This window comes from Magnolia sinica, chromosome 3, assembly GCF_029962835.1.
Source record: "Magnolia sinica isolate HGM2019 chromosome 3, MsV1, whole genome shotgun sequence".
NCBI classification, from domain to species: domain Eukaryota; kingdom Viridiplantae; phylum Streptophyta; class Magnoliopsida; order Magnoliales; family Magnoliaceae; genus Magnolia; species Magnolia sinica.
Window position 1 is genome coordinate 3,364,312 of NC_080575.1, and position 16,138 is coordinate 3,380,449.

The following is a 16,138-nucleotide window of genomic DNA, read 5'->3' on the forward strand; positions in this document are numbered from 1 at the left end:
CCTAAAAATGAGGCAGATCCAAAACTCATGTGGTCCCAAAGAAGTTTTCAATAGTAGGTGTTCAATCTCCGCTGCTTTCTATGGCGGGGTCCACTTGAGCTTTAAAGCTACCTAATTTTTTGGCTCATGCTCTAAAATAATCTCAAAAAATGGGTGGACAATGTGGATATAGCCCACACATCATGGTGGGACCTAGACAACGTGCTAACATTGAGTGAAATTGGCACAGGATCAAATGCAATTCCATCTAATCTAATTCCCAGCTTTTTCATTTTTCCCAAACATTGAGGGCCTATTTGGCCGGGTGGATTAAGAGGGATTAGGAGGGATGGGATGGTAAAATCCCGGGATATGCCAGACGAGCCAAACAAACCTGATGAACTTCTCTCGGGATATAGCAAACCCATCGATCTTAAACCAATCCACTGACATCACCATCATTACCTTAAAATTGATCACATCCCTCCTAATCCCGTTCAATCGTGCCTGGGGCGTATTTGGTTGAACGGATTGGAAGGTAAAATCCCTGTATATGCCGGGTGTGCCAAACAGACTCGATGAACTTATCTCGGGATAAAGCAATCCCATGGATCTTAAACTAATCCATTGACACCACTATCATTACCTTAAAATCCATCCCATCCCTCCTAATCCCATGGGATCCATCCGGCCAAACAGGCCTCCAAGTAGAATTGGCACGGGAACAAATACAATTCCATCCCACTTAATCTCATCTAATATCATGTGCCACATGCCCCCTGGAGGTATACAATAAACCACACAATTAAGAAGTACAATACCAAATTTTCCAAATAAAATGTCAAATAAATCAAACTATCCAAGCTGCAGGACCCACTATTGATTTATTTATTTATTTATTTTTATCACAAGGTCGGATTGGGATTGTACGGTTGGCATATGTCAAATCAAATCACACTATCCAAGCCAAATCATCCAATCAAATCACACCATCCAATCTACATCAATCGTCCAATCAAATCACACCGTCCAAGCCACATGACCCAGAGTGGAATTTTTTTTTTAATCACAAGATCAGATTGTTGAACGGTCCCATCCTTTTAAAAACACATACTACATGATATTAATTTTACAAACAATGCTTTCATATTTTTCAATGTTGGAGTGATTTTTTTTAAAAGTCAAATGACTAAAATGCTCTCATTTATCGTGTTTTCTTAAAGATGGGTTAAGAGTCCATGCATTGTGATATGAACCCTTCAAATTTATGGGTGGCGGACTGCATGATTGGATAGCAAGATAAGTATATCATGGTGGGATGAACCTGCTGGACTTGTTGCATGTCTTTAAAATAGCACGTAGGCTTGCTATACTCGGCTCTATTACTTTGTTTAAGAAAAACAATAGCAAGGTTATTTTAATCATTTTATTTGAGTGAGGGTCTGTTTAGATTTTCAATTATAATGGAAAATGATTATAAATGAGTAATGATTATTTACTCTTGTAATTGTGTGGTGACACCACTTATATTTGACTACGATGATAATTTTACTATATTATTTTTTACCAATAAATCAATAGAAAAATGATAATTTTACAATGTGAAAATATAATTCATATTTAAACAAACACAAGAAGTGATAATGATGGCTCACTTACTTTACATTTCTTAAGAAATTGGTAAACTAAACAGGCCACAAAAGTACTGTAGCTTTCGAAAGGCTGTGGCATTGCTTGGTAAATTAAAAATTGCCTGGGAGATAAACCCCTAATTTCTTTGTGGGTCTGTTGTAGCATGCCTAAACATCGTGGGCCATTGTAATGTATATATTATATATTGTTAGAATTCTTCAATATGTACATAAAACAAAGGTTCACTTCTTTTGACCACCCTAGTTGATTAATTGAGTGAGCTCGAATTATATAAATTGGTCTCTGAACAGTTTTGGATAATTTCGATCAATTGAATTGTCGGGTCGATCAATCGACAATATTCGGAAATACTTGTAATCTTCCTGGACACTTTTGAACATATTCGAACAATTAAATATGTGGTGCCTGATGGATGCTTAGATCAATGATTCATAATTTTATATAATTACGTGAATTATTTTCTATTTCGGTTGTTATGTTATAAATATAGATGTAGTATGTGATTGGGGTATTTTAAACAATCGAGAAACTTATTTCAATTAGGGCTTAAATGTTTCCAGAGTCTGGAGAGGAGAAAATAAGGATTTTCTAATTGTAAGTTCTTGTATCTACTGTACTTGTCGTTTTCATAGTGATCTTTGCTTTGTGCGGTGTTTTATTTATTTAATTTTTTTTGCAAGAATTTTTTTCACATAAAATTTATGTGTATTTGTGCATATTTTGTTTGCATTTGCTTATTATTGTGTGATCCGAATTAAGAGTTTGCTTATGCAGTCCCCTAACATTATATCTATGCCATTCATCACTTCGGTCAACTCAGCCATCAGGCACATCCAAATCTCAAGTAGACCACACAACATGAAATAGTGAGGAAAATTACACCTACTAGTGAAACCTATTGTGATGTTTATTGACATAAACTAATTCATAAGGTGACTCGGAGCCATATGAAAGGGAAACCACAAAAATCAGCTTAAGTGACCTAGAAAGTTTTTAATGGTGTGCATTCAATCCCCACTATTTCTTGTGACGTGGCCCACACTCGAGCTTTAGATCTTCTGCAAATTTGGGGCTCATGTCCTAAAATAAGTTGGCAAAATGAATGAACGGATTGGATATTTTCCTGAGGCGGAGCCCGAAGATGACGCCTACCCAAAACTCAGGTTGGACATGCCATGCAAAATCATGCCAAACACCTCTAGATTTACCTGGTGTAGCTTGCTGTAGAATGGCATGATGTTTTGGGGTGTTCATTTCATCTTGTTTGATAGGATCTTTTGATCAGATTGGATGGCATGTACAAAATAATAATAATAATAAAATAAAAATGTGGGACGTTTCACGCTATGATTGAGAAGGTTTTTAATGGTGGGCATGTCCATCCCAACCGTTCCCTGCAGTGTGGCCCACCTGAGTTTTGGATTGGCTGACTTTAGGAAGGCAATGCATGCAACCATGATAGACGCATTAGCTGTCATGGACACATCACAGTGGGCCCCACATTGTAGGTTAAGCCTGACCATTTATCTACTCTGCGAATTAGCTATTAATTATATAGGTGGATCCATAGTTGGCAAAAACGCAATAAATGCACATATTAGCATATTTCCATTTTTTTTTTATAGTATTTATTTCCATTTATCTCACTTGTTTTTTGAAATAGGACCATTGGATATTTTGTTTTTAACTGTCCAATAAATATCAACTAATCCTTTCAATAAACATAAATTTCCATGCATGATACATCTCAATTAGAACCGATTATTTTGAAAAGTTTAATTTTTGTATGTAATGTATCGTCTATCACACTCTAGCAAAGGATCAAAATTTTTCCCAAGAAGTCAGGGTGCATGCATTAATATATTTGATACTCTGGTAGAGTATTAAGCTTGATAGGCCGGCACTCAAAACTATATACTTGTAGCTACTAACTCAAACTAGAACTAAGTTGTGTAAATCATTGTCTCTAAGTCATATTCCCAAAACTAAGATTTCTTGAACAATCTCAACCATTGATCAGGCACACTTGTTTGTTAAAATAAGGATGTTAGATTTTAATTTTTAACCGTCTGATAAAGGTCCCCCCAATGGTTAGATGATTAAATAAGCATGATTTTCAATACATGATACGTCTAAACTAATACTCCTAACTTGGTCAATTTATATATTCGTTGTGGGCCATGTATGTAATTTCTAAGAGTGTGTGTATCTATTACACTCCAGAGTATTAAAGATTTTTCTCCTACTAGTAAAGGAGTTCCAGCATGTCGCAGTCCACTAGGCTCACATGATGAGTTGTTCAATGATCGAATCCATCCATGACTTTGAATCTTTTGTTTTTGGACCACCTGAAGAAAATTATGCTGAACATATCGATGAGACTGACAATCTTTAAATAAATTAAGAACAATTAAAATTTAATTTTCAGTAAAAAATTAAAGGTCAGGATAAGGTGTGGTCATAGAAAAATAGATTACTAATGTTGGTATTGGAATAACATAGAAGATTCAAGTCATAGTATAATATTTGAGAGTATGCTCCAGTGTCAAGACACTTGGGAAATGGAGGCCAAACAAACACTTGCTATGTTTTATTTTATTTTATTTTATTACATCCCTTCCTCCATGTCTCATGTGAAATGCACTTGTTCCCCACATGTTGTGCATGGCCCATCTACTTGTTTGTATGGCATCTGGCCTACCATGAAAGTAGAACACTAAAAAAAATTAGGCTGATCCAACCATCATGTGGGCCATGGCCATCATAGGAATTTAGAGGCTTCGGGTGGTTTTCCGACGGCGTCTATGGTGCTGCAAACCTAATGAGTGGATATGCCTAACTTTTTAGTCATTAGTAAGTCATAGCTTAAACTTATAAGTCCAATATCCTCATCTCAAATTTCTTAAATTTCTTGTTTTTTCATTATGTATTACTTTCTTTTTCTAACATCCCTTTCAATTGCTCCACATTTTCTCTATGGGGTGGTCCATCTTCTCTTTTTTTAATTGTTTTTTTTAAAGATTGAGTCCTGGGCTGTGGGTTTAAATATAAGAGGGCATATCCATTGGACGGTTGCCCCAGGCCTCCATGGACTAAGGAATCCAAGCTTGAAAGTTTGTTTATGTAGTTAAGTTAGGCCAAGATAACTGGGCTTTTAAGACTCTCAATTGGATTTGATCTGGTTGGGGACCATGAGGGCATGTTTGGATACCGCCAAATAAGTTACTTTTCCTACTTACAACAGTAGTAGATAAGTAACTTATTTCATATAAGTTTGGTTTACAATTAATTATAATTAACTTTTTCTTTTTTATTTACGTAACAGTATTTAATCACTTCAATTAAATTTTTTTTAGTTTTTATATATTTTTATAAGTTGCTGAAGAGAAGCATAGGGTGGACAAAAGAGAGAGGCAGATAAGTTTATTCTTTACTAAACATACTAATCTTCTTAACAAGTAAAAACTAAGATAAGCTACTTGTGGAATAAGTAATTTATCTTAAGCAATGTATAATCCAAACGTCCCCCTATGCCCGTTTGGATACTAGCAAATAAGTTACTACTTTGTAACTTATGCTAAATAATTTAATTTTTTCATTTAAGTTAGTTTGGTTAGGATCATGATAAAAATAACTTACATGCAAAAGTTACTTATCTCAATAAGTAATTATTTTTAGCTTTTTAACCAATGATTTTTTTATTGCTCTCAAAATGTGCACACCAAAGGAGGCTCCCTCTCATGGTCCATATCAAAGGACACCCCACATGGTGGACTATCCACATTGAAGGTGAGGCTCACACAGTAGACAATCCACATAAAATGTGGGCCCCCCATGATGGATGACCCCATGTAATCATGGGTTCACATTTGGATGGTCTACATCAAAGGTTAGCTTATAATAATAAAAAGCTCACATCCAAAGCGAGTTGGTATGATGGACGACCTAGTTTAAAGATGGGTCCTACATGATGGACAGTCCACATCAAAGGTGGACTCCATATGATGGCCAATGAACATTGAAACTGGGCCCCACATGATGGATGGTCTATATTGTAGTGGCCCCACATGATGGATGATTCATATCAAAGGTCGGCCCCTAATGATGAATGACCCACATGCACGATGAACCCTGCATGATGGACAAGAGACATTAAAAGTGGGGCCCACGTGATGGATGGTTCACATCAAAAGTTGGCCCTAATGATAAGTGGCTCATATCCATGATGGGCCCCCCATGATGGACGGCCCATATCAGAGGTGGGGCCCACATAATCCACATTAATGGTGGGCTCCACATGATGGGTGGTGGATATTAAAGCTGGGCCCCACATTATAAACAATAACATTGATGGTGGCCCCCACTTGATGGATGACCAACATCAAAGGTGGCCTTACATAATGAATGGTACACATCAAAGGTCAGACCATAATGAAGAATGGCCCGCATCCAAGGTAAGCCTATACGTTAAATGACCCACATCAAAGGTGGGGCCCACAATGAATAACCCACATCAAAAGTTAGCCCCACATAATAGATGATGGATGTGAAGGGGACCAAACAATTGTAAGAGATAATTACTTATGATGTTAAGAACCATAAATGTTGTTCTACTTTTTAGTTGATAAACATGTTAGTTAAGGTAATTATTAGTTGAATAAGTAAAAACTAAGGTAAGTTACTTATAATATAAGTAGCTTATCCAAAGTGAGTTACTATCCAAGCGCCTCTTAGAATATCCACCCTTGACTCAAATGAGTCAGGCCAATCCAGTATCAACTAGGGCGAGACAAGACCCAACTTGAGACCGAACAAGTGAGTCAAAAGTCGGGTCCATACTCTTGCTCGGGTGGTAGACTCTCATGAGTTTCAACACCTGGTCGAGGGTTCGGGTACCCATAGGTGGTGACATTCCACTATGGCGTGAGTGTGTGGGGGGGTGGTTTTCAGGCATGTCTTAAAAAATAATAAAACAAAAATATTAATAATAATAAGAGTTAGTCAAAAGTCATAGTCTTTTAACCATCGAGCGAGCCATCTCGCAAAGTTAGGCCGAGTCTTAACTCATTTAGTCAAGAAGGCTTGAAAACAGGGCCATGAAGCTATAAGGCCCGCAAGCCCATTTCCATCCCCTTGAATTGGACATCATTGAGGTAAGGTCCCTGCCATGTCATCAACGCCAATCAAGTAATCTGTCCATGTCATCGATGGGATGGGTCAGCTTGGCCTAACGTTCCAACCCACGAAAGGTAACCGGATGACAGTGGGGTGACCAGGACCTCTTGAAACGGGTCGAGCCAGTCACAAATGGACAAAAAACAGACGGCGGTGGAGCCCTGTTGAAGGGGTCCCAAATGCCAGGTGGCATCTCTAAATTGCATGACCCCCCTCCCTCTTCTCAGGCATCTAGCATTGCTACCCACAGTAAGATTGTGACCCCTGATGAGCCTATCATCTCACGAGACATTTGCCTACTCTCCTAATCCTCTTTTTTAAATACCCAATCGGTAGGAGAAATTTTTTAATACTCCTATAGACTATGATAGATCATACACAGCCACTGAGGAATTGTATGGTGGCATACAAAGTAACTCAAATTGAACTGCCACGCTATCGGTAGGTAAAGATTAGGTGAGGCCCAAGTAACGGTTTAGTAGGTTAGGCCATGATTGTAGGGCCCACCTTCATGTGTATGTTGTATATCTATGCTGTCCATTAAAATTTTCAGCTCATTTTAAGAAATGATCCAAAAAAAAAAAATAAGTAGATCCAAATCTCGAGTATACCACATGGTAGAGAGTGAATAGCTGTCATTAAAAATTTCTTATGGGGACCTTATCAATAGCTAAGATGGCAAATAAATATTGCAATGGACCTTATAAAATTTTAATGGTAACACCATAATTTCTGCCATGAGGTCCACTTGAGATTTGGATATACTTCATTTTTGGACCATATATTAAAATGAGTAAAAAAAACTGATGAATGGAGCAGGCATATATGTGGGTCCCACAGTCAGGGCGTCACCTACTATGCTGTTACCATGGCCTCACCTAATCTGTTTCCCTATTTCAGATGAATCATGAGCGAAAATTTGAGGTCTCTAAGTTTAGTCGGCTGAGGCAAACGTAATAGATTTATCTAAAAGATGACTTTCAACTTGTTAGGTGCATGTGAAATCCAGCCCTTACCATAGCTTGGGCCCACCATGTGGATTGTCTAGTGCAAAAATCAGCCATATCAGTTCATCAAATGGGCCACACCATGTAAAATAATTCTTATCTATTGATAAATAGGGAAAGACAAGTGTAGTCAACTCAATAAATGGTTGTTGCTGAGTTTTCTAAACGTTGATGGGGCCAACCTATTGGACGGTTTGGATGTAGTGCATCCATCAATGGTTGGAAGTTATCCACTGGTTGGACCGTAACTTATATTGCAACCAGTTGGACTTGATATCTTCTACCAAAATTATACATAGCTGTTGGATTGGTGGTCCTTCATTGGATGGTTGTGTAAGGTATTAGTGCCTGCGTACCAAGCGTCATACTCAGCCAGAATATCAAATGACTCTCTTTTGGTGGAGGGAAGGCAAGAAACTGATTTCATTCATGAAAGAGAACCGCCGTTAGATAGATGAGTTTCAGTATATATGCATGAGATCCTGTCCATTCATTAGGTGGGACCGGCTATGAGCATGGTCTAGACCGTAAATCAGCCCAATCACCACCCTTGCACTAGAAAACCAGACCGAAAATAAGAAAATTGCCGCTGGATATATTGAAACGCTCATGTGTTCTACTCTTACAATCAGACCTGCCTGAACTTTCAGAAAGCCAACATTTACGTGGGCCCCACTTGATACACGGTTCCGATCTTTCATACGTATGTCTATGAATTGTGATTGACCTATTGGATATCTCCCCTGCGAATCCCTCTCGTACCTCATGTTAATGAGGAGATTAGAGATAAGAGAAAATGTAGGGTGGTGGTGCCTAATCAATCCAAACAAAGAAAGGCATCTCTTTTTTACTTCTTTTTACTGGAATGAGACATGGGGTTTCTCAAATTGCGCCTAGTGCACAGGTTAATTATCCTACTCCCACTGCTCAAAAATGCATCATAGCATACTGGCCCATCAATCTACACCGTTCATCTGATATTTCCGAACATCAGTGGACCACAAGGCGAAAATCATATAAATTGGACAAATCTAGCTCATTGATGAGTGGGATTTTTTTTAACATCTGGAGTCATCAGTGAGCTACATGGACTATACGATGGTTTAGCACCATTTTTAAATGGTGGTGATTCTTCAACCGTGTATATGGCAAAGTTGAATGGTGATCTAGACCGTCCAAACCTTTAAACCATTTGCTGATGGAGCACGACTCAAAAATTACACAGAAGATGGTAGTAAAGATCTTATTTTGGCCCATCCAATTCATTCGGCTGTTGCAAGCCATCAGATGGATGGGTAAAATTTCTTAATCACTGTAATTCAAGACACATGCTCCATCCAAGACATGGCCCACAATTTGGTCAGTCTAGATATCATTACATGTGTGCCAGATGTTCAGAAGATGAGTTGCCACCATTTTCAACATGGTGGTGAACTAGGAGTCTGGAGAATCCTACACACGGACGCGGATTGCCTGCAGGGGCCTGTCTCTAGATGAGGTTCAAGTTGTGGGGCCCACCATGGTGTATATGTTTTATCCGCGCCGTCCATCCATTTTTCCAGGTGATTTTAGAATATTGAGCCAAAATGAAGCGTATCAAAAAGCTCAAGTGAACCACCCCATAGGAAAAAGTGGTGATTTAACTCCCACCATTAAAAACTTCTTGGGGACCATAGAAGTTTTGGATCAAGCTGAAATTTATATTTTACCTTCATCTGGGTCTTTGTCACCTTACGAACAGATTGGATGGGAAATAAACATAATGGTGGGCCCTAGGAATGCTTCAACGGTAGGTGTCACTATCCTACTCTTTCCTGTGGTGTGCTCCACTTTAGGGTCAGATCTGACTAATTTTTGGGCTCAGGTACTAAAATGAGCAGGCAAAACGGATGAACGGTATGGATAAAACATATACATCAAGATGGACCCCACAAAGTGTGGGCCATGTCCACCTGGGATATTCTCGTATACGTTGGCTGCCGGCAATCCGCGTCCCTAGAAACATAATACACCCTTAAACAGTGGGGCCCCCCAAATGGATGGCTTGTATCACAAGACCGCATGCCACGCGCCCGATATTCAATAAGGACACGATCGAAAAAGTGAAAAAGAATTACAACCGTAGAAAAAAATAATACTAAACAAAACAACAAAAGCAAAATAATCTTATCATAAAAGCGCAGATTAGAGTCTACTTAAGCCTCCCAAAACCCTTCATCTACTCTCCTCCACCGAGGACACATGCCCTCCTCTCTCCCTAAAACGGACTTTCCGTCCAAACGTCCGTTACCTCACGTGATCTTCCGTTAAGTCACGTGAGCTTTAAAAAAGCCCCTTGCTAGTAATGCCCGTTAACTCCCCAGCCTCCGTTAACGGAGAACCCCCCAGCCCGGCTCCGTCAACTAACGGCCCTGTTAACGCCGTCATCGACGACCTGAATCGCCCGCCACGTCTGCCGCGCTGGACGCGCCAGGAGATCCTCGTCCTCATCGAAGGCAAGAAGGTAGCGGAGAGCCGGGTCCGTCGCGTCGGACGGGCTAACCCCACCAGTGCTGGCTCTTCTTCGGCTACCGTCGAGCCCAAATGGGCGTCCGTCGCGTCGTACTGTAGGCGGCATGGCGTGAACAGAGGGCCCGTGCAGTGTAGGAAGAGATGGAGCAATCTGGCCGTTGATTTTAAGAAGATCAAGGAATGGGAATCGAAGGCTGTGGATGGATCCGATTCGTTCTGGATCATGAGGAGCGATGTGAGGCGGCAGAAGAAATTGCCGGGTTTCTTCGATCGGGAGGTTTATGAGATTTTGGACGGTGGGGCGGCGGATAAGGCGAAGATCGAAGACGAGGCGGGTTTTGATGATCACGGGCACGACGCTGGGAACGGTGAGGATGAATTGGTTTCGGAATTCGACCGATCCGGGCGGGACGAGGTGGTGGGGGAGGGTGGTGTGGCCGCACCGGTGCCGATTTCAGGTAATCGGTGGAAGGATTTTGATGGGTTTTTCTTTTTTCTTTTTTCCTTTTCGAATTTTGTGTGGGGATGTGGATTTTGGAGATGTTTTAAAAAAAATAATAAAAAATATTTGGAGGGAGATTTTGAATTAGAGTGGGTATTGGTGTTGATTGTGGAGATGGAATTTCTCTTCTTTTTCTTTGTGGAAGGAGAATTGTGAATTGGAGTTTCGGGGTTTGATTGTGGAGATGGGATTTTATTTTTTGGAATGGGTTTTGGTTTTTGATTGTGGAGATGGGTTTTTGGTTTTGGAGGGAGATCTTGAATTGGAGTGTTTTTTGTTTTGATTTGTAAAGATTTTTTTTTTTAAAAAAAAATTTTGAGGGAGAATTTTTTAACTGGAGGTTTGCGGTTTGATAGTGGAGATGGGCTTTTCGTTTCTTATAGTGAGAATTTTGAATTGGAATGGGTTTTACTTTTGATTGTGGAGACGGGGTTTTTTTTTTTGAAGGGAGATTTTTTATTTTTGGAATGGGTTTTTGATTGCTGAGATGGGTTGGTTATGTTCTTGAGGTGGGCTTTTGAATTGGAGCGAATTTCGAATTTGATTGTGGGGATTGGTTTGAGAAATGTTGTAAACTTGTAATTTGTATAGATGATTTGTTTTCCTGTCCTGGCCAACGTCTCACTTGTCTAGAACATCTGAGTGGTGCTGGTGGGCCATAGCATAAAGATTGGCAGTGGCGAGAATCAGACCAGTCCACTAAGTGGGCTGCATCCGTACATTGAGTCAGGCCAACGGCTGTCTGCTGATTTGGACGGTGTAGCAGACCTGATTACTCTGGTTTTCGCACTTTGTAACGTTTATGTTGTTGACCACCATTTGCATGGCTTGGATGTTCCATGCAAGTGTGACAGGAAAGAACATTGTATGTTATTCTGGAATGTTTAAGAGAAAATTTTCAGCAACAGTCCATATTCAAGGAGGAAACGGCAAAGGATTGAAGGGTTAGAATCTCCTAATCCAGCAAAGGGCCCACCTGATCAATGATCTGAGTCATGGAAAGCCCCCTTCTTCTGTTTTTTTTTTTTAATTTATTTTTTAAATAAATAAAAAACATGGTTTTGTGGTTCTAGAGCTGCAAATGTGTGTTATATGAACTTGTGTAGAATTGGAGTGACTTTGAAAACTTGAATGATTTTAATGAGGTTTTTCTTCTTCTTCTTCTTCTTCTTCTTCTTTCTGGCATTCGAATTTCCTTGTTTGGTTTTGGATCTGTGATTGAATGGTGCAAGAATTTCCAGAGAATAGTGGTGACTTTGAATTGGATTTTGTTCTGTTTGGGTCTTTTCTATTGAACCATTGAGGGTTTTAGAGAGAGTTTTCTTCTGTAGTATGTGACTTTGTTTGGGGATTGGGATTTCTTTCTTCCTGAGTTGTGTTTGTTGAGAATTGTTGTTTTTATTGATTTTCATTTTCCTTTGGGTGCAGAAAAGCAGTATGAACCAGAACAAGGACATTCAGATCCAGGTATTATCGTAGAGCTTTTTCTTTTCTCTTTTCTTGATTTTAATTAAAGAATGAACTGTTAGTGATTTAGCATGAAATAGGGGAATGATCACATAGCTGTTTGGGGCTCACCGTGATGTGTGAGTGCCATCTAACCTATCCATTATATGCATGACCCAAAAATCTAGCCTGATCCACAACTAAGGTGGGCCACACAAAGGGAACAATGGAGGACATTTGAGGTGGAGAGACACCATACAAAGTTCCAGATGGAATGTGGGGTCCACCATGTTGTGAAAGCAAGCAAGTTGAGAGAGTAGATGAGCCTTCCCCTGTTTACAGTAAGGGGAGGCGAGTGGCTAAACCCTAAGCTGGCGATGATTATAGACAGATCTAGGGGTCAGGTCTTGATGAAGATAACAGAAAAGAGCTGTATGCAGGGAGAGGTGGAAATGCCAGGTCTTTTCAGTCAATGGCGATGATATCATCCAATCCACTCTTCAGTTGCAACCCACCATGATGAAGGGACAATGAAATGAAAGCCATTCCAAAATTTGGTTAGGCCACAACAAGTGAATAAATAGACTATAGGCGTGAGTGACGTGATTGTTCACAGCCATTCAAAATTGCCCCAATATCACCTAAACTGGGTGATCACAGCCATTCAATTAAGGGCCTGAAAAATGGATAATATGATGGTAATACCCTTTTCACTCCTTGAATGTCATTACTTGGGCCAGCAAGGCTGTGACGGACTCCATGTTTGATGAGATTCGTAACATTCGTTCATCTTGAATCTAGAGTGAACATTTGTTCGCCCATGTTGGAAGAAAAATGCTTTGGCTGATTCTTTCGCTAAGGGGAGCTCATCAATCCTTCATTTGAATAGGAAACTCCCTTTCATCTCAATGTATTGGTTTCACTCTTTTTCAAGAGGAATGGTCACATGCCTTCGAACGCATAGTAATTACGGTATGTTTGAGCTGTGTATGGACCCATAAAATCCCAAGAATCATCTCCATCAAAAACTCAAATGGGACACACCACACAAAGCAATGTACAGTCATGCGCCACCCATATATTCACTTGTTGCAGCCCACCTAAATTTTGGAATGTTTTGAGTTCCAGTGCGTCCCTTCTGGTGTAGTGCACCTGAAGTCTAGGTTGGATGACATATACACAACATGGTGGACCCCACACTCCATCTGGAAGTTTATGTGGTAGGTAGCAGCTGTCCCCTACCCACTGTTTTCCCTATAAGAGTGCCCTTCCTAAGTTACAAGTCAATCAAGCTGGATTTTGGGATCTAGGCCTCAAATGGATAGGTTGGATTCACCGGCACATCACGGTAGGCCCCAGGCAGCTTGAACTTACTGTGAGTTGCATGCAGTTCGAATGCATTTGATCATATCCATTCCAAATGAACAAGAAAATGGATAACCATAACCATACAATTGCATCAAAAACCTGGAATTCACCGTCATTAATTTGGAAACAAATTGGGCTCCCATTTTTGGAAACAATTGGGCTTCCATGTGTATATGGGATCCTGTGAAGGCAATATCGAATATCCATCATCATATATTTGGGCATACATGAAAATGAGTAGAGAAAGAGACACAAATGTACGTGATTCATCACGTCGTGATTTCATCCACATAAAACCATAGATAAATCATTCCACTAGCAAATAAAGATATTACAACAATGAGGTATTGGTATCAATTCCCTAGTAGTGGTGGCTAACAGTGTGGTGTGTACTACAAATGGGGGTATGTACTAACAAGCTAACCCAAAATAAAAAATAAAAAATTATAGGTATGTACTAACAAGCTAACCCAAAAAAAATTTAAAAAAAATTTATAGGTATGTACTAACAAGTTAACCCAAAAAAATAAAATTTACAAGATATAAGAGAGGCAATGTCCAAATGCAACAAACATATAAGAAATACCTTTCACCTCTCCTCACACACCAACAAAACCTTTGGGAAAATCATCCCACCTCTCATCTTCAGAAAGCCAAAAGAACCTTTCGAAAGATCATCTCACCTCTTCTCTCCACATTTGCCAATACATGAGAAAAAAATCCTTAGGAGAAAACTCTCCTTGAGAGAAACCCCCCATATCTCTCCTGTCCACCTTGCTAGCCCAAGGAAAAACCACCGAAATAGCCCACAGAACACTAGAAAATCCGCAATCTTTCTGCACCATGCTCTTGGAGCCTATTTCAGGCCATACAAGGCCTAATCTCTTTAGCTTTTATCACATTCCTTAACTTGAAAACATAAGTAAAGATACATTTTTGCCTATGAAAAATGCCCCTTACCTAAAGCCAAGGTTATAGAACATTAACCGAACACATACGTTTTTTTCCAAAATATCCATGCATCCAAACAGATCCCATTCGATAATGAATTGTTCTATGAAATTTGTGGCGGAAAAGGTAAAAAAAGACAACCTGCTGAATCTATATTCTGATGAAAGTTTTATCTCACAGGCAGGACGAATGAGAAACAACCAGACCTTGATCCTGAGAAAGAGTCTACCTCCCAGGAAGGAGGACAGAAGCGGAGGCGAGTGTCGCCGGAAAGAGGAGGTGAGGTCACCAACCTGCAGGAGCGTTTGATCAGCGTACTAGATCAGAACAGCAAAATGCTGACGGCCCAGCTCGAAGCTCAGAACATCAATTGTCAATTGGACAGAAATCAAAGGGCGGGCCAAGGCGAGAGTTTGGTGGGTGTCCTTAGTAGAGTGGCGGATGCTCTTGGAAGAATTGCAGACAAGTTGTAGCGCTAGTGTATAGAAGATACATGCCCGAGTAAATTATTAGTATGTTATTTGATCCCGACTCATCATTTCAATGTACAGTTATTGAGAGGCTCTAAAGTTCCATATATATGTGGTCCACTTTGGCTAGTTGATCTGATGGTGAGAAATCATAGCCATATTCAATTATCTTTTACTAGGATATATGAATTTAATAAGATGGTCGTACCTCTTTCCATGTGAAGATCAATCGGTTGGCTTTGTTTGATGGTGACGAAGTAGATAATGAACGATTCAGATCTTCTCTCTCTCTCTCTCTCTCTCTCTCTCTCTCTTTTTCGCCAAGGTTTTATCAACTCTCTATCCGGCGCTCTCTCAGAGTTTCTGACATTTGGACAGTCCGGTAGATTGATCTGGACAGTCTACCATGTTGAGCATGCAGTCATTCGGTTGTAGTCTGGCACCGATTGATTTAAATTCGATCTCTTTTTTGTAGCCATTGATGATATGCTTAGGGTTTTATGAATGAAGTGGTTCTTTAGAACCATAAGCAATCCATGATGAGCCCCAACAAATAGATGGCATAGATTGTCGATAAGACAATTTTTTTTTTTCAATAATTGATCATGACCGTAAATTTCTTAGGCTATTATCCGAACGGTTATGATTAGACCAGTTGGTGTGAGTTTTAACATCATGGTCCTTGAAATATATGTTCTGGACCTAATGTGAAGAAGCCCATATGAAATGAGGCCACGGCTCTGAGAGTCTATGGTGAGACAGCCCACATCCGGTCTGCAAGATCCAACGGTCCAAATTAAGTATTCTCATAGGTAATCATGAACAAGACTGTTGATCTTAAGATTGCTTTCACACCATTAAAAAATAATAATAATAAAATCAACTGATCCAATGGCAAGAAACCTTAACAACGATGAGCCACCAGCCGTTAATAGTAATTAGTCCCAAAATGGCCCAGATGGAAGGTCCAAATCCTACTCTTCAGCCCGTTTAATATCATTGGATGTTGAACCTGGATCCAATGCAAAGCTTTATATATTTACAATATGCATCCAAGTGTAAATTAAAATGCCTTG

The 16,138-nt window shown here is 39.7% G+C and overlaps 1 protein-coding gene across 1 annotated transcript; it reads left to right on the top strand.

Moving 5' to 3' along the window:
- The first annotated feature begins 10,001 nt into the window (after positions 1-10,001).
- LOC131239307 (trihelix transcription factor ASR3-like) lies at positions 10,002-15,285 on the top strand. The gene is made up of 3 exons (XM_058236951.1): positions 10,002-10,783; positions 12,256-12,294; positions 14,773-15,285. The coding sequence occupies exons 1-3, from the start codon at positions 10,159-10,161 to the stop codon at positions 15,063-15,065; spliced, it is 957 nt and encodes a 318-aa protein (XP_058092934.1). The 5' UTR covers positions 10,002-10,158; the 3' UTR covers positions 15,066-15,285.
- The last annotated feature ends 853 nt before the right edge of the window (positions 15,286-16,138 follow it).